Source organism: Aythya marila (assembly GCF_965140915.1).
Source record: "Aythya marila genome assembly, chromosome: 21".
Lineage (NCBI taxonomy): Eukaryota > Metazoa > Chordata > Aves > Anseriformes > Anatidae > Aythya > Aythya marila.
In genome coordinates, this window is record NC_139062.1 from 585,300 (window position 1) to 608,557 (window position 23,258).

Genomic DNA, 23,258 nt, shown 5'->3' on the forward strand with positions numbered 1-23,258 from the left:
TATATTTTTCCTCAAGGTGCAATTAGTTTAATGATTAATCAGTGAATCAATCAGAGTTATTTTTATTATTGGGCTCAGTTCTGATAGAGCTATAAGTACTGCTTGTTTACTGGACATTTAATTAACATGAATCTTGACAATATGCAACTCACTGACAGCATCCACTTATTAGTAATTTATCACTTGCAAAAGATTGAACTAATGGGATATTTTTATGTAAAACTGAGAGGAAAATTGGACAAATGCAACACACATGCCATACTAAATATACTCTATACCTCAGCAGAAACAATACTAAAATATCGTAGAGCTTGAAACATTTGTCCATGTTCTTTTTGCTCCAAGAAATTACTTCAGTGTGTCCAACGTACTCTGTGACTGGGTTTGCGTACCCCATGCTGTCCAGGCATTACTTCTCTAATTAGTTTTCACTTATTTCCTGTTTTCTTCCATATTTTGAAGACTCATATTTTGTTAGAACTGTGCCTGGATTTTTGTTAGAATTCAGTGAATACTGACCTAGTACCGTATCTACCTGTCAGGACCATACTGGTGTAAATTTAATAAATATGGTGAATGCAAATCCAATGGCTAACCAATCTGAGCTTTTCTCATTTGTTCATTAACAGATCATTAAAGCAGGTGTTAGGTTCTGCTAGGCGCTTCTACTGCATCAAAACTAGCTGCTAACTGAGAACACAAGCAATATTGACAACTTTATATCCGTTCATGATTACTATTCTCAAATACATTGTTGTTAGTATTCTTATCTAAAATGAAAGCAGTGATCAGGCATGCTAAAAATGTTCTCACAGAATGACAGTGCCATAGAAGACAGCTATGATCCTTGAGTTCTGTGCAGAAAGGAGCATAATGCACTAACACCACTCATGGGAATTGCTCTAGAATTAGCATGCTGAAGAAAATCCCATTTGCAGAAAGCCTTGGCTACATTGTCCATGTAAAGGTCTAGGTGACCAGAAGGTCTACTAGAACATTCCCACAAGGCTGGTTAGCTCTTTTGTAATTCTACAGCAACAGGTTAAAAAAGAACACTAACCAATTATTTTGTCTAAGAAAAAGTATTTATGTTTTTATTGTTTTATGTTTAATTAATCATTTGAAAGCAGTATGTATGGAGTGAGTACTTGCATCAAATGGCTTCCTTTAAGCTTGTTTTCTGAATAATTAAACATGAAATAAATCAACAAGATACTTTTGTTAATACCATCAAGGATTTTCTTTTTTAAACCAAAGTATCTTGTTACTTTTATGTATGCATACAGTGTAAAGTTAAACCTAGTACTTTATGCTTACAACACTAGAGACAGTCCAGCTTCTAAACAAGTGTAAGCCTGAAGAATTAACTAATTCGGTCTCAAAACAGGTGCTAGAGAGACACCCAGTGGTACAAAACTGCGTGTGCACACATGCGCACAGAAATAACAGACCTCACTATCCTGGCTTCGATGTCCAAGAAAGCGAGAGGCGACTGCGAGAGCAGCATTTCTCTTGATCAGTTTACAGGCTACAACAGAACAATCAAATGTACAACAGAGTCCCTGCCTATTTTTATGCCATTTGTATCTTTATCTAGTAAGTATTTATTAGCTATTCCTATTGATTTGAATCCCAAACTTTCATGCATACATGAAAGTCATACAGTCATACAGATGTCCCTCCATAACAGATACTTTATTCAAGTTCTTTAAATAATGTATAAAGATTTTCAAACTCTAGTAATTAAGTTTAGATTACCAGATTTAACTACAAACTTTTATTGTATATTTAACAGAAATTTGGAGGTGAGGTGTGGGGTGTTGTGAGGTGCAAGGCAATGTTAAAGGTGTTTTTTCTTAAAAAAAAAAAAAAAAAGCATTCTCAAGACAAGCACAGATTTGAACATTTAGTTTCTTCAAATTTCAGAGAATTTCTCAGAATAAAACTTAGAATTTATTTTTCTAAACCTTCAGATACTGATTACAATGGTAGAATCCTATACTTGACTTGTCGTACAATAATTGATACCTACATGCTACAATCACATTTGGTCCTTAAATCCCAGCCCTCTAATCACCTCACTGAATTAATATAAAGTAGTCTAAACCACATCTTATCCTGTTGTTTGGTTTACACTGATTTTTTTTTTTTTTTTTTATACATAAGGTTCATCAGTAAGTGGTATTTTAGGAACATACAAAATAAGGTGACTATGAAATTAAGTATTTAACAGCTTTTTAATGGCTTGTACTCATCCAAACCTTTTGCATTAAAGCCTGGAAAATGAGTTGCTTAGCACTAGAATTACTATACTCTGAATTTCCTAATGTATGTGTTATCTTAGAATGACAAATAGCTATTTTTTTTCAAGTATTTACCCAATTTATTTATATTATACAACGTATTCCAAGTGGTCACCCTTTATTTTCTGCGTCGGCCCTACAGATTGTTGACCACAGTGATTAGGCAGGTGGAGAAGTCACTGACTTATTGTACATGAATAACCAGAAACAGGAAATTTTGGTGCAACTTGAAGGGACAGAACTTTGAGCTTGCTTCTTTCTGCTCGGGATACCATGAGAGATATGAATTAATTAAAATATTATCTTGGTAAGTCATACAGGAGATGTCCCTCCATAACAGACACTTGTATTCAAGTTCTTTAAATTCTTTGATAGCTTTGGCCTGGTGCTGTGGAGCATTTCATATGAGCATGTCTGCATCTGTATGTCTTTGAAGGACTGAGACTTATCAAAAATTAATGATACATGTGACTGGTTTCTACCGTTGATACATTTGATTAACTTTCTGAGGTAAGTGAATTCAGCCTAAGTTGGGAAGCCAGCAAGAAAATCTGAAAAACATGACTTTTTAACAACTGTCATGAAAGACCATCAATGTAGACTAAATCAGCTTGTCAGCTCTGTTTATATATTAAAATGTAAGGGGATAAAGACCTATTTATTAAAAAGACACATAACGCTTAACAAGTAAAAAGGCTCATGTGTTAATGTCCTGTGGTGAAATCTGTCCCCTGTAATTTCCACATTGAGAAACTTGCCCTCACAGTCACTTCTGTCCTTGGAGAACAGGTGGTCATGGCCTAGAAAATATCACAATATATTGTACAATTGCAATTTCCAACCCTTCTCCACATACAAATGTCCACCTCTGTTTTTGACAAGAGTTGGCAAACTCTCATATTTTTCTCCTTTATATTATTAAATTTAGACCGTGTTGTTAGCACCTTCACATGCTTTGGACTCACCTACTCAATATCTTAGCATTTAAACATCAACACCCAAAAGGATTTACAAAGTATACAAAGGCAGAAACCCTCCACTGACAGAACCAAACTTCTCCCTACTGGCTCTCTCAGATTAGTCAGATTTTAAAAACTCTTGAAACCGGCGCTTTGACCTGCACAGCAGTCTGCAGGTTCCACAGCTGCATTAGCCTTACAGCTACTTTACTACATTGTTTAAAAAGATATAAGCAGTGGGTGCTACGTTTGCCTTCCTGTTCAGATAGCGTAACAGGTTTAGAGACTATAAAGGACACTGTATTTTAAAAATGAGGAAAATAAACGTACTGGTGCGAACTGAGCGTACTCTGCCGGGTTGCCCTATGCTGTATAGGGTGGCCGACACCGCTCCAGCTGTACTGAAAGAGCAGATGGAAAACCAAATAACTGCCCTTAGACAAGTGTTAAGGAGCACAGAGGAAGGGCCACAGGAGCAGTGCTTTCCCTCCAGGACGCGTATTTCGGAGTTTCCCTACAACGCGCTCTGCAGGGGCTCGCTGACGGGAGCTCGCTAAAGGCGGGAAGCGCGAGCCCCTCAGCGCCCCCCCGAGCGTGGTCACGTGCCGCCGCCCCAGCGCCCTGCAGGCACCGCCTTCCCGCCCCCTGCGTGACCCCGCCCCCGGCCCCACCCGCCCAGCGCTCATTGGCTCGGCAGCGGGAGGGGCGTGGCGTGCCCGCCCCTCGGCCGTCCCCGCGCCATCTGCGCATGCGCTGCCTCCCCTCGCCGCGTCCTCCCGCCTTCCCCCGGTGGCCGCCAATGGCGGGTTGGCAGCGAGCCTCGCCCCGCCCCTCCCGCCGTGTCCCGGAAGCGGAAGCGGGCCGGCTGCCCTCCTGCCGCCATCTTGCGGCGGCAGAAGCGGGGGGCGGGGGCGGAAGGCAGGGCCCGGCGCGGCCGCCGGTGAGTAGCGGGGCAGGGGCCGGGGAGCGGCGACACGGGCAGGGCACGGGCAGGGCACGGGCAGCACCGGGGGCAGCCCCAGCGACACCCCCAGGCCCGTTCCGCCCTCCCAGCGGCCGTTGCCGCACCCCGCGCCGGGCCGCTCCCGGGCCCGCTCTGCCCCTCCCCGCGCCGCTCGTCTCCTTCGATTTATTTTCTTTGTTCTCCCCTGGGGGTTTCTTTTGGTGCCGTTGTTCGCCTGCTTTGGTTACGGCGGTGCCGTGCCGGGGGTGTCTGCACGGTGCCCGTCCCCCGGCCAGCTCCGTGCCCGTCGCTTCTGGGCAAGGAGGCTTCCCTCACGAGATGAGGGAACTCGGGCAAGCTGCAGAGCGGCTCTTCCCCGGTACCTTCATCTGTACGTTAAGGAGACCTGTGCTACGGTCGGAGGGTTCCCCGAGCACTCAGCAGCTCGCGGTGTGACGTTGTAGCAGCTGAGTTAAATGACTTCTGGCCCCAGGTCACGGCATTTTTGACAACTCCAGGGTGCAATGACATTTGTAATGGTATTGCTATAATAGCTGTGGTTAAAAACACATAGCAGTTGGAGAGCTTGTGTTCACCCTCTTGGAATTTTTCAACAAAGAGATGCTTTTTGACACAATTTAGTTTGGGTACGATTCTGCTTTCTGCTTGTAGCAAGTTATTCGTTTCTTTTGTTAATTTCTGTGTGTCTTTCTGATCCTTGGCATTACTGGTCTGGCTGGAGAGTTGGCACCGCTCCTTATGCTGAACAGTGAAGTTTTGTGTCATGTTCTGAGAGAGGAATTGCTGTTGTTTGGGCTTAATTGTGCCCCCATACCACTGAGATCTGGCTTGGGTCCTTAACTGTAAACCAGCTCCAATGCCAAAGATCGCTCTTCTTGATTCTTGTTTTATTACAGGCCTTCTTTAAGTAAATATTGTAAAGCGGTGAGAAATAGTAAGTGAAATTCTTCAGCTCTGTCATGTGGTGCTTTACTATGTGCTGCTGAAACTGAGCCAGCGAGGGCTCTTCTGGGACACAGCGCTAGCTGCTTGTGCTCCTTGGGCTGCTGGGGAAGAAATGCATGCAGGATACATGGGCATGTGTAATCCAATGTATGACAACTTTTTACACCAAGCAAAGTGTCTACTCCGTCGGGAAGCCATGGGTAGACTCATGTACATGATCTGTCAGTGAGTCTATGTAGGTTAACAGGTTTGCAGGATGGGCAAGTCAGGTCTGCTGTTGGCACAGATTTGGGGTGTACGTAGCTGTAAAATGACCAGTGGGAATATGAGAGGTTTGGCATCTTTAGAGAATTGTTGTCTGATCAATTGATTGGATGTTTTTTGTTATGCCCTTATGTTCCTGGACATTTCAAACCCACCCCAAATCGAGCACAAAGTGCTGCTCAGCTCATAGTGCTGAGTAATTTCTTTCCTCTGCAGTGCAGGGGATGGGGAGCATAATAATTACTTCCTTTTTGCCTGTGATGAAAACGTCCCTATCTGTTCTGTATGAGTTTTTATTTGATTTTTTTCCTTAGTAATGTTTCACAGATCTGTGTGGTCACATGAGGCTCTTGAGGTGCTGACACAGGAGCAAAAGTACTCCGGCTATCCCAGAGCTGTAGTCCCACCCACAGAAGGGGACTCCAGGAAGTAATGTCAGGGATTACTTCTGATGATGTGGCAAAAATGTTTCTGTTTAAAATCCAGTTTATTTTGCTTGGTTTATGTATTCCAGTGAAGGATGAAGCTTTGTTGAGCTTAACAGAAGTGAAAAGTAAAGATCGTAAATTGGTAGCAGGAGTGCATACTTAAAAATAATTCCCTAAGTAACTTTATTTTTTTTAACACAAATCCAGAATCCTGCCCCTGTTTTTTTTTTTTGTTTTTTTTTTTTATGATTACAGTTGTACTTATGCATAAAACTTTTCTGTGACTGCTAAGCTGCCCGTGTTCTTTAGATAAACGTGTGTTTTGATGATGTAGGTGCTTATGGTGACGGTTTGTGTCTCTAACCACTGGTGTGCAGTTCTGAAATTAAAACATTTTGTTGTCTAGTTACCCTGTATTTGAAATTCCCAAGCAGCTTTTAAAAAACATGTATTTATTTTGGTTTTATTCTTTGCCTTTAGACTCTGAGGTGACAGGAGGGTGGTGCTGCAGTACATATCTCAATGCTTAGATGTTAGAACTCAGCTCCTGCCTTACCAAGGTGAAGATGTCTAACGAGGCTCATTCCTGCATTTCTGTATGGACTTCTTTCCCCTCCCTAAAATGGATCGGATCCTCTCTGGCCTTTGTAAAAATGCCCTTTTCTTTACTTTCTTGACAATTTCTTCTGGAAATGAATTTCTTTTGGAGTAAATGCCCTCTCTGTAAGAATACTTCAGTAAAAATAATTTTTTAAACAGGGTTATACAAAAGAATGTCATATATAATTGTTGGTTCGGATAATGTGCTGTGAAGTTTGACTGAGCTTAGATAACATTTAAAACAAAAATCTGTGTGTTGTGTTTTATTTCTACAGCAACCATGTCAGAAGGGGACAGTATTGGTGAGTCTGTTCATGGAAAGCCTTCTGTGGTCTATAGATTTTTCACAAGACTTGGACAGGTTGGTTTTCTGTAGGATTTCTGTTACTACATCAGGAGAAGGTCTCAATGCAACTTCTTAACCGCGTTACTTTTTGGATCAATTGTTGAAATGCTAAAATTTGTACAGGAGGAAAAAACGTTTTGAAATGTTTTAGAAATAGACAACAGATATTACGATATGTAGCTTAATGGACTACTTAATGGGGGGTTGGGGCGACACTGCACAGCGATGATACTTTGCTGTCATCAAAAATGAGGAGTTACCTTAGATTCCCTGCCAGAATAGTCTTAAGGAAAGTAAACTTAAGGAAAATAAACAATGAAATACTGAGGATATATGTCTCTTTATGATGTCCCAAGTGTCATAGGAATTAGGAGTTGTTTTTTTTTCATTGTCTTTTTTTTTTTTTTTTTTTAGCTTTTGTGAAAATAGCAAACTTGTATTTTCAAATGCTTATAGGCGTGTTTATAATAAAGAAGAACGATGTTTCACGTTTTTCTCCTTCCCAAAGTGTCTTTACAAATGCTTGCTATTTCTACTGCTACCCTGTAATGTACATTATTCGTTGTGCGTGACGTATTTTACTGATGTGCACTTTGTATTTTTTCCTAGATCTACCAATCGTGGTTAGACAAGTCTACTCCATATACTGCAGTGCGATGGATTGTAACTTTGGGTCTGAGTTTTATCTACATGATTAGAGTTTATTTACTACAGGTAGGAAAACTGGATTCACTGCTCAGGTAGTAGTAGGTATCATTACTGTTCTATTTATTGTGTTAACAGTATTTTTGAAGTATGCTACTTTGGAATTACTGTATCATTAAAACACACTAAATAGTCTGAAGTGACACTGTGTCTTGTTGGTGTTAAACTTGCAGCCTCAGACTGAAGAATTTGAGAGTGCTTAAGAATTTATTTGATGGTAGCAGAAGGCGGAAACACTCCAGTAATTCTGATGAAATTACATAATAAAATTCTGAAAACTCTTTTGCAATTAAGTTTTTATTTTTAAAGCTGTGTAGCTTGTTCAGGAGCCAGTGGTTACTTTCTGTCATGCAAACCATAAAGAACTGTTTTTTTGGCACTTCTGTCACTGCAGGCCATCAGCAGACTAGTTCTCCGCTAATCAGATGTCTCTATTTCATGCCAATCTCCGATTCAGTTAAGAGCTTGACAATTATTGTTCCTGAAAACTGGAGATTACAAATTGAATGTGAAAACCATACAGATGGTAGTTAATAGGAACATTTAAGTGATGGAAGCTTGCAAAGATTATTTTAAAGATTGTTGCTTTTATGCTGTTCATACTTTTATGCTGCTTTTATGATATCTAAGTCTTGAACGTAGAAAACAGATGCTTGAGAAAAGTTTTATTAAATCTATTAATACATCAGAGACTTCCACTACTCATATTTTAAGGCTTGTAGTAATTACTGTTCTAGGTTTACTGTAATAAAACTTAGAAATTGTTTAGCTTACAAAGGGTGATGGATTTTTCATCTTTGCTTATTTGTCTTCCAGCAAGTTTAGTTAATATTTAAGTAGCTTTAAATGAAAACTATTACATATGTTAGCTGTCAGTACACAAATATCAGAAAACATCTTAATTGAAAGAAAGGCCAAGAACTCTTACTGGATAGATTCATAAAGGTGATTTCATCTGTTTCTAGAGTCTGAACGTTTATTTTATGCAATGAGAATATTGTCTTTTTTAGACAAATACGGAAAACTTTTCACGTGAATGTGAGGGTATTGAAAAGTGCTTCTTTGGGAAGAGGAAAAAAAACAAACATTGTTTCATCTTGAAAAATCAGTATCTGAAAGTACTTTTCAGGAATTCTTTAATCTTAGTTCTTTTTCTCTTTTCTTCAGGGTTGGTACATTGTGACATATGCCTTGGGAATCTACCATCTAAATCTCTTCATAGCTTTCTTGTCGCCAAAGGTAGACCCATCTTTAATGGAAGATTCAGGTACGATGAACAGTTCATTCCGTAATAATTCTGATCTTCGTTAAGCTGCCAGCTCATTTTGTCTGATGGAGTAATGTTAAGTGTGTGCAATTTCAGCCTGACAATTGTGTTTTTGAACTTACAAAAACTATGCTATTTGATATTAGGAGTTGTTACAAACTTTGTCTTTAAAAAGTTTTTCTCTTTGGGGGTTGAACATGTTCCATATTGTATAAGTGTTCTATATTTATACAGAAGTTTTATGATGCTTAAATTCTCCTTGTAATGACTCACATGACCTGGCACTGATTTTAGTTCTCTTTCTCTAATGGGAAATGAACCCTGTTATATTAACACAGATGCTGCAGTTGGATCTTTGTGTACAGTGAAAGTTGTTTTTTTAAACATTAAAAAAAAGTCTGTGAGGGAGGTTGATTTTTGTTGTGTTTCTTTTTCATTTTTATGTTTTCTTCAGATGATGGTCCTTCCTTACCTACAAGGCAAAATGAAGAATTTAGGCCTTTCATTAGAAGGCTCCCAGAGTTTAAGTTCTGGTGAGTGGATCTATCTGTGTAAACTTTGTTTCTGAAATGTTTGAATATCTGCATCAAATTAGTGGTGACTGGGGTTGAAGGATTAATTGTTAATGTTATTTTTAAGGCACTCTGCCACTAAAGGCATCCTGGTTGCTATGGCATGTACGTTCTTTGAGGCTTTCAACGTTCCAGTTTTTTGGCCAATCCTTGTGATGTACTTCATTATGCTGTTTTGTATCACTATGAAGAGGCAAATCAAGGTAACTTGCCAAGAACAGACAGTAGCACGTGATGTCAAAATGTATAGTATTGTGTCAAACTATCCATCCATCCACTTACGCACATTATAATTATTACACGTGTATATTTATTTCATTTGAACACTTAATGCTTGAGCATTAGTTGTATATTTGCAACTTTGAGCAAATATGGATAGCAAGAAATAAAAATACTTGGAAAAAGCTTCATATACTACATATACAACATTTAATACTTACTTTCAAACAGTTCTGATCTTAAATTTCAGTCTGTTTTTTATACAGGATGTCTCAAAATTTCTGATTCACATCCTTTTTTCAGCTACCTATGGCTGCTTTAAATAAAGAAGTCTTTTAGGGTCTCTGGTGGATTAAAAGGGGAGTTCTGAAAAATCTGCCCAAGCCAAGTGGATGGAGAGAAGGGGAAGAAAAACATAGGCAAATCATTCAGACACATTTTTAAAGAAACTACTTAAAATTTGTTTTCAAAATTTTGATTTGAAAAGGAGAAGCATTTCTTCCAGGCACGCAGGATTTTGGCTAAGTACCAGGTCTCAAAGTTGTAAAGTAAAATGTAGGAAATTAATGTCTTTACATTTAAATAATGCTATGGGCTCAGTCTTCTAAATATAAAATTTGGATCTAGCCAATGACATATAGAGTACAGTGAAGTTTACTGGTTAGGAGATTGCAGAAGACATGATATAATATAAACTGGTTTATGATTCACTGTTACAATACTGAAGAACTGTTTTCATAGAGGACTTTGTAATTAATTTTGTGTGTTATGAAACATGTTTGTAAATATTATCTAAGTTTCTTGCCCCTAAAAATTGTTTTTTCTTTACAGCATATGATAAAGTACAGATATATACCCTTCACACATGGCAAGAGGAAATACAAAGGGAAAGAAGATGTGGGAAAGACCTTTGCTAGCTAGAAGATGCAATCAACCTGTTGACCAATTCTACTTATAACTAAAGGAACGATTTTGAGCCATTGTAACAATGCCTTTTTTCTTCATAAAATGATTGAGTGGTGACAAAGCAGTTGAAGTTTCATTTTAAGAGGATCTTGCTATTTTTATCTGAAATATCAGTTTCTTGAAGAAACTGGCATTCTAACCAAATTGCATTGAGTTTGTCTTTTGTAAGAAGTTGGAGAAACTTTGGATAATCCCATGGATTTGGGATAACGGATTTCTTTCAGGATCCATTGCACTGGAGATTAATGGCTTTGAGTTGGATATTTTTACATAGTTCTCCTCACTGTCACCCTGAAGTGCTGTGCACGTATGTGGAGGAAGAAAAAGTCAGGTGGCACGCACACATGATGCTGTTTTCTGCTTCATGGCCATGTGCTATTTTCATACAAAAATTCAATAGACCTAAGTAGATGCAGAATTTAAGCCAGTTTGCTAAATGCATGGTATTAACTGAGTCATAAATATAAATAGGAGTAAGAAATCTACAAAATCATGGGTTTTTCAGTAGGGGAAAAAAAATGTATAGCTTCTAAAGTAACTCATTTCTGTTAGGTTTTAATGCCAGTTTCACCATTGCATCTCCTAGCAGATGCTAAAATTGGGCTCTTTCATGATGACTCAAAACTTTGTTCAAAATCTATGACCGTTTCCTTTGAGGACCTGGAGTTATAAATATATATATATATGTATATTAATTGTCATTAGTTGAAATTTCTTTCATACCCAACGGTTGCTTGATTAGCATAAGCTGACTTCGTGCAGCCCCTTCAGAATATACCCAAACTGGCCGTAGGAGACAACTTTACGGGTTTTAACAAAGGTTTTCATTTTCTATGGGGAAAAAAATCAGAGATAAATGACCTGCATGTAAACTTTTTCATGTGATACAATTGCAGTTTTATTAAGTGACTTTTTAATTCCAAAATTTATTAAAAGACAGTGTCCCCCTTTGCTTGTTCTCTATTATCTTTATATATTTATATATATAGATAGATGACAGTATTTATGGATTCTTTTCAATAGTGGTTACCCTCAGCATTTATCTTCATGTGACGCCTATTAGAGCTTTTCAGGGAATATTCGCTGGCAGAAAGTAGAAAAAGATTAGCTCTGAATATTCTGAATGGAGAATAGTCACAATTTCAATAGATGCCTAATTGGCAAATGTATGTAAGGAACCCTTTTATCTGATTTTGTCAAATGAAGTCATTATGGAGTCGTGGAATTCAGTCTTTGGTAAACCTGGAAAAGTTAAAGGTAGTTTAAGTTGATATTGGCCTGTTGTTTTTCGTTTGTTTATGTGTATGTAATGTCAAACTTCAAGTTACAGTAACACTGTATCCAGAAAGGGCCTAAACAAAAGTAGCAGTCATGGATTTTTGCAGTTCATTGCCTAAAAACCTGAAAGTCTTGATTTGGAGGAGCTGTCTTCAGGTTTCCTGGAGTCTCTGAATATGAGGGCAAATCAGGGAGAAAAGTATGGTGGTTTTTTTTTTTTTTTTTTTTTTAAATTTATTAATGTTAAAATTAGTAACTGGGAGGATTCCTGTTAAACAATGGGGTACTAAAGACAGTCATTGCAAATTAGAAATTTCTACCTCCACTTAATTTCTAACTTAAGTGGCAGCATAAAGAATGAATGCCTTCTCACTCTTAGGTAACAGCTGTTCTTCCTTTGTGGGATTAGCACTTTTCAAATATGTATTGTAGATGACATTGAGACAACTGTATAGTTCCCTAGCTGAATCTCAGCTTGCAAAGGCCAGACAAGTTTGATGGCATTTTGTTAAACTGCTCTATTTTTACCACTTATAAGTGCTAAAAATAAGTTACCCTTACAGAACACATGAAAAACTTGACAACTTCCCAGCTCCTTCTCAGTCATCAATTGCTTCCTACTTGTTTCTATGTGCAATTAATTATCTTTCTTCGCTGTTTCCCTTTGTAAGGGGATGACTGTAAAGTAGTCATTTCCTTAGCTGGTCACATTTTGAGTCACATGGACCATTTTTCTTCTACTCTTGTCTTTACAGTTTTGAGCAGGTGGGGCATGCCTGGCAGTTTTTTGGTGTAAGAAAGGGATGGTATTGAGACTCTGAAAACCAGCTTTTGTGAAGTAATGCTGAAATGTTGGCATTATTTTTTACTGGCAACTCTTTTCATTCCACATACAGATACAATGAAACGTTCAACTAACTTTATTGGAGGATTTATAACACTTGAAGACTTAATTATTAACTAGCTAACCAGGATTGCTATGGTATGAATAACTATCTTAAAAGTGCTTACTGTAGCATGCCTCCTCCCCACCCCAAGTCCATATACAGTACTGTTTGTGAAAGACTTGCTGAAACAAACTCATGATTCACAGAGGGGATTGTTTGGATTTCCCTCTCCATTTGTATTTAAGAAATACAAATAACTTAATCTTGTATATTTTCAAACATGAAATTAGAAGGTGCATTAACAATTACCTAGTTCTTTTCTCTGCTGCTCTACCTGTGTAACTGAACTAGTAATAACTTAAGGGAATGAGCCTTGATGAAGTGATGCTGCTGAACCCTCCTCGTTTATACTGCAACATACTGGCTTGGCCTAATTAACCCTTCCCATACAGAGGGGTAGGGGGGCTTGTGGCTGAAGTCAGCTTCTTCCCTGTGTTAGGCTGTAGAAAATGCCACACAGACAAAACTTAAGCTGTGTTATAAAATTAATGTTATAGTTGAGCAGTTTGCTATTAGTATGCATACTAGGGTTTTTTGGAACAACACTTCTTACCTTGCTATAGACTAAATGGAATACTTGACGAAAAGTCTTGATATCAATAGTGGTAGGAGAGTGTTGAGTTTGGATGCTCCACATTAATTCATCAGTGTGCAGAATTATCTGTCCTCTGCATTACTTTGGCCTTGCATCTGTTGCTTGTGTTGATCTGCAGTTAAACTAAGGACCTGTGTACAGCTTGTTTTTCCTCTGAAGTCTACAGCAAAGAGCAAGGCTATTGTAATGCAACAAGAGAAAGGGAGTCTTAGATACAGTAGAATTTTACTGATGCCTTAAGCATGTTATAAAAAGTTGGAAAACTTGTTATTCAGACTTACATTTAGAGATTGAGAAGATGACTGAAAGTTTTCATTGTCCAAAGTGAAGAACGGTATTATATTTGTGGTAGGCACTTTTTAGACATATTTTTTAATACGGTCAAGAACCATGTTGCAAGAAACAGGAGAAGAGGCAGAAATAGATTTATTTTGTAAAACAGGAATGAAGTGCCACCTTGTACAGGCAGTTACCGGTTTTACAATAAAGCCTTGTTCTTGGACTAATTCAAGCCGTATGACCGCTTTATAAAGGGTATGAGAGTGAAGATGCTTGTCATGAAACAAATTTTTTCCTTTACATTTGGTAGTGACGTAGGTAGATCAGTTTCTGAGGATGAAACTTATCTCTGCATAGTGGACATTCTGTCTACAAAAAAAAAAAAAGATTCTTATTAAATTGCTGTATTTAAAAGATAAAAATAAAAAAAAAAAAATACAAATACTGACTGCTTCTAGAAAATAGTGACCTGCTGTAACTAAAACAATTTTTTTTAATCCAGTTTGTGATACAAGCTTAACCATGTAAAGTCTTGTAAGATAGCCTAACTTAAAGAGCAATTTGAGGTGCTGTTTAAAATATACCCTTAAGTCTGTGGCTATTGTACACAACATTCAACATCTTACCTTGAAGTAACTTCATAACCTTAGAGAAAAACCTTTTGGATTTTCACCTACGAGGAAGCCTGTCTAGCAAAGTCCCTCAAATAGTCACTGTGGTTTTACTCACATGTTCTGTTTCCCTTGAATATTAAATAATGCTGCCATATATTATTTTCAGATGTAGGTTTTCTTCCTTTCTTTGTACTTAAAATAATTCCCCTTATTTTTATTTGCAGCTGAGCTAGTAGACTGCTAGTTTCTTTATTGCCGTTCTTCACCCAAAATATCTATACTACATCATACATGTTTTTACTCAAGGTGTATTACACTCTGGTCTCATTGCAAAGTTTGTTTGTTACAGAATTTCAGGCAGTCTTTCTCAGTTGTATTGTCCTGAGTCTTCTGTGCTTTTACTTGCTATTTAACAGGCATTTCTTGAAGCAGTAAGTCAAAACAAACTGGATAGATTCTCAACAATTCTTCTGGTGTCTTTTTTTTTAATTCTAGGAAGAAATACTACTACTACTACTGGTTAATTTTGCGATTTGTGAAGAAAAATGGCAGGGCCACTATAAGGAAACATTCATATATGACAGAAGTAGTATTAAAGTATTGAAGATGTTAACTGTGTGTTAAAAACTATTCTTAGTTCTCTAAAATATCTTAAATTTGTGTATCTTTGCTTGGTGAATCCAGTAGGAGAGTCAAAGGATTTCATGTTGGCACATCTGAAAAGACTAAAACTTACAAGTGTTGTCAACGTTAAGAAAAGTAACTATACCTGAAACAAACAAAAAAAAAATGCTGTACCATAGACTTTGAACTACTCTGGGTAAATTAGTTACCAAGTCTTTAGGGTAAAGAATAATGTAAAGATGCCATTATAATGAAAGGATGCTTTCAAGTATGAAAGGCCACTGTGTAATGGATTTTTAATACTTCTATCTACAGCTATGTGCATCTGGGACATGTTTAGAATAGGCAACAATGCATAAAATAAGTCCTCTAACAGATTTGGCTCTTCTGCCACCTAGTACTCATACTGAAAACACAGCTGAAATTGTTAGTAGCCTTCTGTGTACTTCTGTACTCAAACTTTAAAGCCTGGACTTCAGTTTCCAGAACTTCATGCAGGGCAATTTTGAATGCTAACTTGTGAAGTTCTTCATTAATTTTCCAGTTAGAGTTGTTACGGGAAGTGAATACTGGTCTTCATTCTAGATTACAAGAACAACTTTTTTAAGGTGCACAGTCCTCTAAGGGACCAAATAAGATTGAGTAAAGCTACAATGCAAAAGGATCATTACCTAAATTATTCTAATCTTTCCCTGCAACTAGATGAAACCATTTCTACCATGGCTTCTGGCAGCACTCAGGCCAGACTGATGAACACCAGCTAGGTCTTTACAAACAAATTTGAATAGACTCTGGATATTTCCTGATGTGCATCAGGATGTTGTTTGTTTACAGGCTGCATTCTATTTTGTTTTAAATGATCTGTCTATCGTAGAACTTAAGAGCTTGTGTAAGTACAATCTTGGTGGATTTACATACAGGTCTTTCATAGTGATACTTTGACTATCGTGATTTTAGTGTCAAGATCCATCTGGGATCCTTGGGAAGTACTCTGACAAGTAGTTTAGCTGTGGTAGAATCAGACAAATACTAGTATCAGTGTCAGAAAAATTATGTAGATTACACACTTCTAAAACAGCCACAGTGATACATCAGAGTTATGGCACAGGCATAACCTGTGAGGTAAAGCTTTTATTTTTAAGTGGTAGTTATCTTTCTCTGTTGAACAGTATTTATTCAGAAAATAAATAGATAACCCCTTATTCCAAGATATCTATAAAATCCTTAATGGATTAAAATTGTTTTATTTCACTAATCAGAGCAAAACCCATGTATTTTCATGTGTAAGAGCTAGCTCAGTTCAGTTGTAGCTTCCTTCATTTTACTGGAAATTAGAACACTACCAGCTTTGTTGTTTTTGCAGCCAGAATTATAACCAAGATATATATATATATATATATATATATATATTTCAGATAAAGGAATTACATTTGTGTCTGACTTGTGTAGTTAGTCCAATTGCATTTCAGTGGCTGGATCAGAAAAGTGCTTACCTTATTTACCTAATCTATGTAACCCATAGTCATCCTAATTTAATAAAATATATGGGTCCTGGTAAAGCCTTGTGTGGGGATTTTGAGTGCCTTAGTGAGGGAAAAGGTATTACTTCAATAACCAGCCTGACAGGTATTTTCAAGTAGAAATTTCATAATATTTACCCCTTCCAGCCTCTATCTGTCCCTCTGTACTTACTCTGGTGTTACACCATTCTGTGATGCATTCCCAGCAGAACAGGTGGCCGCAAGGTGTGGCTGTCGTGTGTCTCCGTTCTTCCAAACACAAAGTGCAGCGGGAGTGGCGCCCAGTAGCTTTTTCCTTGGTCATATTTCTAATTAACACAGGTAGGTATTAATTTTGTGTAGCCTGTTTGCAAGAAAAAATTGTTAACACAGAATCCTAAAGTAACCCCCACCTTTGAGTATTAACCCTTTTTGTGAAAGTCTTATACATAAAAGCAAAGCATGAAACGTAATGCTTAGAACAATGAGGTAAGTGTCAGATGTTTAGTTACATCAGGTTCTAACTCAAATTATGTAATTATTCCAAATGTAAAAAAAAAATACTGAAAACTGTAAAAGTTTACTCAAATTTGAAAAAAAAAAAAAAAAAAATCCAGTGCTCTCCCTGTTCATGAAAGCTACTACATTTCCAACAATTGCTTGTACTGCTTTTCTAGTAAGCAAAGATCATCATACTTCTGAGGAGCCAGGCTGCGGTGTAGTTTCCATTCCTGCCTCGCTCTCTGCTTTTGTTTGAAGCTGTACATCTGAATGCTGATTGTCAGAAGAAGATGAAAGAGTGAAATTATTCCAAGAAACTTGTAACTTGATCGAATACTCTGATCTTCTGCTTGCACTCCTCCAAAACGCAGCTGCATAATGCACACAAAGAGGGATGTTTAGTTGCTGAAGTTCTATGAAGCTATGCCTCTCCCTCCTCCATATCAATAAACTATTGATTTGGGATTTTCATTTCTGTCTAAAAAAATGACATGTTTCTAGGAGTGATTGAACTGTCAGTCAGCTGTTTCTTTGTATGTCTAATGTGTCTTGGATGCATCTCCTTCAGTTAGGCTACACTTAACTGCTGTTTGTCCAAGGATCATTTGTCTTGGGTTGTCTGTTTGTCCATTTAAAGCTATTGCTTTAATCAGATTGCTGTTAGTTAGCTCTGAGCCAACAGTCAAACACTTAATTTCCACGGTGACAGGATATTTCGATCAGGGAATTATTGAGGAGTCTTGTGTCTACGTGCTTCTGGGCCAGTGGCTGGGGATGCCTTTCAGAAAGACACTCCTTGAAAAAAATGTGAAATTAAGCTCATCATACAGAAATATATTATCTAAATGTGTACTTATTTTTGTTCAAAACTATTAAGTATTTCCTGTGGATTTATAAAGCTGCTTTTTGTCTATCTGTAGAAGACAGGCTGGATTAGACAGTATTCTAAGGTTATACGGGGTATTAACTTGTAACAGCGCATTCACGTTCATTAGTCATAACCTTTTACCTGGAAGGAATAACCCTTCTGTAAGCTATTAAAAAATTCCCTGTTACCCAGTCTGCACTGCTCATATCATAATCAGCTACAGCCAAGTTCTGTATCCCTTTTACACATGCTACATCCCAAAAGAAGCCAAAATACTGCAGTGGATATCATCTTCAAACAATAAATAGATCCACTTACGTATCTGATTCCTGCAATTCTTTTAGATAGGTGATAAAAAGTGCCATGGATGTAGAATACTGCCAGATGTAGTCGATGAAGCAAAGGAATGGATTGCTTAAGAACATACACAATTTGTAAGGCTGTTTTCTTCTGCTGGTCTGTAAGCTCCCTGACTTGTCTCTGTATCCAGTTTCGTATTAAGGTCCTGCTGGAGAAGCCAAATGCTGGGTTGCTCTGCAGGGTTCTTGCCCCATCAGCTTCAAGCTGCAGCTCATGTTCCAGATGCAGCAATCCCTTTTCTAAGTAATAGGGTACTACAGTATGAAGAGAAATGAAGGCGGCTCGTCGAAGAAAAGAAGGTACCCTTTTCTTGGTTGAGTCAACTTGGACGATGTTAACATATTCTTCACCCAGAGTTTGGTAACCTAAATAACACGTGTAACAAGCAGGGTAAGACAGCAATCGTAATACCACTCTGCATGGTTGGGCAGTGCTGACAGGCTGCTCAGATCGGAACAGATACCAGGTTTTGGGTTTCAGAAGTAGCTGCATTTTTTGTGTTGAATGAGATGAGCGTGGTATTTACATCAGCATTTGATATCTGCAGTAGTTTTAAGCTTAAAGCAGGGTTACATTTTCACGATGTCATCCTCCCTTTTTTAAAAAGAACACATAAATATCCGGCTTTATAAACTGAATTTGAACTCAACTTTCCGACAATTCAGTGGTTAGTGTGTTTAATAAAAGGCATTTATAGAAAATCGACCAGAAAGTCCCATTAAAAAAAAATCACTGTCAAGCCATCTCACGCTATTTGATGGTCACCAAAACATAGCTCATACCCGGAGCAGAAAGCTCTTTTTTTACACAGAAGAAACGCTGGATTCTAAATAATTTGCTGGGCACGTTACCTGACAAAGTGGTGAGGACGAAGTAGGCCACATCGGAAAGCAGCTCGATCTCTCTCCTCCACTCCAGCCACTTCTTAGCACCTAAGAGCAAAGCACCGTTACCCTTATTTTACAAACATTCGCGCTACGCCCAGTGCCTCTCACAGACCCCACCGCACAGAAGCGGCACGGAGCCGGGGGGGGGGATCCCTCCCCGCGGCCCCGGGCCTGGTAGCGCCCCCCGGGCGGTACCCGCGAGGCCGTGCAGGGCGGCGCCGGCCGCGCTCCGCAGCCCGCTGCGGTACAGCTCGTCCTTCTGGCCGCTCCGCACCACCCGCGCCGGCCCGGCCTCGGCCAGCGCCATAACGGCGAGGGCAGGAAGCTGAGGGGAAGGCGGGGACCACGGCAGCCACCGCCCCCTGACGGCTGTCCCGCCTCAGCCGGCGGCCGGTGCCACCTCACGGGTCGGTTTTCCTTCTCAGGGGTCGTGCTGCGGCTGGTTCTCCCCTCAGAGGCAGCCCTGGAAGCGGGTCCCACCTACAGGGGTCGGCCAGAGCCCCGCAGCCCTGCCGCCATCCTCTCTTCAGCGCACCGCCATTACAGGATGCTGCCTATCTGCTTCCCGCCGCCCGTTTGTTTCTATCAAAACGTTTTTAATTTATTTTTTTTTCCCTTGGTGTCTTATTAATTGTAAACTCAAGTTTACAAAACGTGTAGGGAAAGGGAAAGCTGAGCACTTCGGCGGTGGTAAGGGGTTTATTTGAGAACATCGCTGCCCGGGGTGGGTCCCGGCCGGCGTTTGCCAGAAGGGCTCGCGGGTGCTGGTGCCGCAGGTTGCTCCCTCTGGCTGTAAAATGATGTGAGGGGAAATGTGAGGACATTTCCTTAAACACGGCGGCAGGGGGAGCGCCTGCATTAGGAACACCCGCAGCTTCCCTCAGTTCTCCCAGGCACCGTGCGCCTTCCTCTGAGGGCTCGGTGCAGCGCCGTGACCCGAGCTGTGCCGAGGTAACAGGCTGGAAGCTGCTTAAAAATACGAACCTAAACCTCCTGGACAACCTTTCGATCATTTTGTATAGAATTCTGGTTCGCTTCATACTCCCAGATGTTTCGATCTTGTTTCAAGCAAGGACTGTGACTCCAACAGTCTCACATATTTAGTAGTGCGATTGTTGAGAAAAATAAATGTGGGAAGATGCTTGTTAAAATTACAAGCCTTGGTAACCTCATCTTAAAAAATACTGGTTGCCACATCAACATTGCATAGGCAGTGCAGCAAGTGCATCTAAATTATATCTAAATCTTCCTACTGTCTGCGGTAGGTTCTGTAGATTCATATATTAAGATTTCCTCAAACAGTCGAGGTTAATCTCCCTTGAATCATGAGGGAATCTGAACATAAGAATTCTCAGAGGAGTTGGGAACAATCGGTTGACATCTTGGTAGTGCTGCTAACTCAGCCTCAGGTGACACCTGAGATGTTGGCTCAAGTGCTTGGTAAAATTTCTCTTGTGCTCTGTATGAGATGTGTTTTATTAAGTCTACAGGGTAAATGTTTGTTGCTGTTTTACTGAAGTTGGTAAATACATTTTTGTTTTGTTTTTTAGGTCAAAAAAACAAAGAAAGCGTGAGAGGTGTGGTGATGTTATTTTATTTTATTTCTTTTCTTTTGCAAAGCCGCTGAAGACTGGCTAACAGGCACTTAATTATTAGACTGGAAACCATTTGTACAGCTGAAGATAAAGCTAGGATTCTGAAGGTCAGATTTTCTTCCCTTAAAAATGTTATGGGTGAATATATTCCTTCTTTTTAATATAGTTATTTTTAATATAGCTTTAAATAAACAGCATAGTCAGAGATTATCCAAAAGCTGTAACAAAAATGGTGTAATGAACCATTACAGGATGGTGCAAGGTTGTGTGACTGATTACAGGCTCTATTCCTATTCTGGGGGGAAATAGCAATTTTTGTCATGGACAACACAAATCAACCTTAATAATGCTTAAAAATTCAAATTGTCACCCATTTTAAATGATTTATGGTCATGTCATTGCTTTTGTGTCTATTCAGTCTGTTCTCTGCAGTAAAGTTTTATGGAACCAATTTGTTAATTATTTACTGATTTTTCAATTCACACATTAACTATTTCTTATCATCATTTGCGGTTTAGGGCTGCCAAAACTCTGTTCTTGTAAATGTTAAAATGTGTTTAACTTCTCTGTGCGTCTCTGCCCTTGACAAATTGAATGGATTTTATATTCCAGAAGTTCGGTTGATTTGTGCTGTGACAAGCTCCTGAGTGCTCTCAGGAAAAAGGAAACAGTTCACATCCACGTTACAGCCACTCAAATATGTTTTGGGGCAGTTAATTGTCATTGTAACATCATGAAGAAATGTACCTTTGTGTTTGCATGGTTTGCAAAGTGTGTGATATTCTCCAGAGTTACCTACAAGGTACCATTGACTTTCAGAATGTATATACAATATTAGGCTCTCAAATGTTGTGGAAAAAGCATTTCAAATACTGTTTCCTTTCTTTATGATGTAGTCTGTAGTAAGTTTAGATCTGAATGGAGGCCTCTGTTTTACACTGAGATTTTTAACTCCCTGTTTACGTGACACAATTTGCTAAGCATAGAATTTGGGTTAGTGCATATTGCACCAGTTCTAGGCAGTGGTATTTTGTACAGTGGGGGACACACAATATGCCAAGCATGTGTGGACACAACGCCAGACACTTCCCCAAAAAATTACTGTTGGGACTAAAAATACAGAACCAAAAGAAAGTAGTTTGTATGACCTGGGATTATTCCTTGTTCTGGGCCAAACCTGCTTCTCCCATAAAATTCATCCTCTGGCAAAACCAAAATCATGAGTTAGAAGATTCAGAGTGAAAAAAGTTGCTGATCTGAATGCAGACTGCACAGGTGGTGTGCTTGTTGTATGGAAAATAAATGTTTAATGCCTTACCAGGAATGACAAACCAGCACTTTTTCCTAGCCCAATACTAAGCAGCTAAGTGCATAAAGCCGAAAAAACAAGCTAGCCATGCCTTAAGGACTCTAGGGCCTTTCAGACGCTGCCTGCTGACCCTCTGACAGTCTGTTGAATATGCTCTGTCATAGGAATGGTTGCGGAGACTACCAGGCCCTGGGATCTTTTTACTGATGTGGTGGTTCAGCTGATACTGAAGAGAAATGGTGCAAGCAGCCTGGTGTTGCCATGGCCAGCTGTTCCCTCCTTCATGGTTACACAGTAAGTATCTCCGTTCTAGGTGACAGAGACCAGATGACCTCCAGAGGTCCCTGCCAACCTCAGCTATGCTGTAATGCACAAGAAGAATCTGTTTCTTCCGTTTTGTGTTCTGATTGATGTCTGTGATTGTAGGAAACTGACGTATCTCTTACAATTTATCTGCTGTTTTTTTTTGCAAGATAGAAATTTCTGTGCAGATTTCATTTTTGTTGCATGCTTCTCTGCTGTTCCTTATAACAGACCTGATAAGGGAGTGACTTGCTTTACTGACATTAACACAAGGAAGTCCAAAATGTAAAACAAACTTGGTGCACAGTAATGATTAACTTGCCCTCCCACATGTTGCTTGTCTGTGCATTATTAAATATGGTTTTGCCTCTACAGACCTGTTAGTATAGAAGAGGTTTGGAGTGCAACTTTCAAACGGCAGTAAGCAGATGTTTCAGCTTCCAACCTGAAGAACAGGTTCTGCAGATATAAAAGCAGCTAAGTGTCTGTTGGAGATTGTTACCACCCTCTGCCTTCTTTTGCCTCCTCCCACTTTGAACTTGTTACCCTGGAGCTGAACTGTTTGAATAAGGACTGTAAGAGCTGCTTTGTGATCAGTTAGCTGAGAGCCCTCAGCATGTAGACTGCAGGGGAGGAGCCTTCACCCTCAGATTTTGCAGTTTCCTCCTCTCTACTTTTTTTGTCATGTTTATGAAGGTTTGGATGTACTGTGTGAAGAAGCTGGGACAGATGGACTGCACTGTCCAAAAAGAAGAGGCAAAGGTTTGTGGGTTTTTCTGGTTTGTTTCATTTTAATTTGCTACTTTCTGTATCAGGAATAGTTCTTTCAATTCTTCTGCTCACTCTTAGAAGTTAGGTGCAAATTTTATAATATGCTACCACAGGAACATATATAGCTTTATGATTGCAACAGAGTTTGCTGCTTCTTTTGCTTTCCTCTATTTTAAGGGAAAGAGAGAATAGAAAGAACACTATGTCTAGTGCTTGTTTGATTTTGGTCATGTGCTCTCTTGTTCACAAAAATGTGTAGGACCTTAGAATGCTGTTCGCCCTAAATTTAT

General features: G+C 39.1%; 3 protein-coding genes across 9 annotated transcripts in view; 2 read left to right on the plus strand and 1 right to left on the minus strand.

The window, feature by feature from the left end:
- Window positions 1-4,130: 4,130 nt before the first annotated feature.
- Window positions 4,131-11,809, plus strand: RER1 (retention in endoplasmic reticulum sorting receptor 1). 5 transcript variants are annotated; one of them, XM_082776966.1, is made up of 8 exons: window positions 4,136-4,202; window positions 6,344-6,423; window positions 6,739-6,824; window positions 7,419-7,523; window positions 8,682-8,781; window positions 9,236-9,314; window positions 9,421-9,556; window positions 10,404-11,809. In XM_082776966.1, exons 3-8 carry the CDS (start codon window positions 6,744-6,746, stop codon window positions 10,491-10,493), a joined length of 591 nt encoding a protein of 196 aa, XP_082633092.1. In that variant the 5' UTR covers window positions 4,136-4,202; window positions 6,344-6,423; window positions 6,739-6,743; the 3' UTR covers window positions 10,494-11,809. The 5 variants fall into 5 exon arrangements, with proteins under 5 accessions (XP_082633090.1, XP_082633092.1, XP_082633089.1 ...); XM_082776964.1 differs by lacking the exon at window positions 6,344-6,423 and having other exon boundaries at window positions 4,131-4,202; XM_082776963.1 differs by lacking the exon at window positions 4,136-4,202 and having other exon boundaries at window positions 4,276-6,510.
- Window positions 11,810-13,766: 1,957 nt separating this feature from the next.
- Window positions 13,767-19,335, minus strand: PEX10 (peroxisomal biogenesis factor 10). Of its 3 annotated transcripts, none has more exons than XM_082776961.1 (6): window positions 19,186-19,335; window positions 18,955-19,035; window positions 18,062-18,468; window positions 17,071-17,148; window positions 16,568-16,703; window positions 13,767-14,006 (listed from the first exon to the last, which is right to left on the minus strand). In XM_082776961.1, the coding sequence occupies exons 1-5, from the start codon at window positions 19,295-19,297 to the stop codon at window positions 16,575-16,577; spliced, it is 807 nt and encodes a 268-aa protein (XP_082633087.1). In that variant the 5' UTR covers window positions 19,298-19,335; the 3' UTR covers window positions 13,767-14,006; window positions 16,568-16,574. The 3 variants fall into 3 exon arrangements, with proteins under 3 accessions (XP_082633087.1, XP_082633086.1, XP_082633088.1); XM_082776960.1 differs by having other exon boundaries at window positions 17,071-17,246; XM_082776962.1 differs by lacking the exon at window positions 13,767-14,006 and having other exon boundaries at window positions 16,610-16,738; window positions 17,071-17,246.
- A 3,369-nt stretch (window positions 19,336-22,704) lies between these two features.
- The window catches only part of PLCH2 (phospholipase C eta 2), an 80,799-nt gene continuing 80,245 nt past the window's right edge, over window positions 22,705-23,258 (plus strand). The window contains 1 exon segment of the mRNA XM_082776722.1: window positions 22,705-22,959. The gene's annotated coding sequence lies outside the window, so the exon portion shown is untranslated.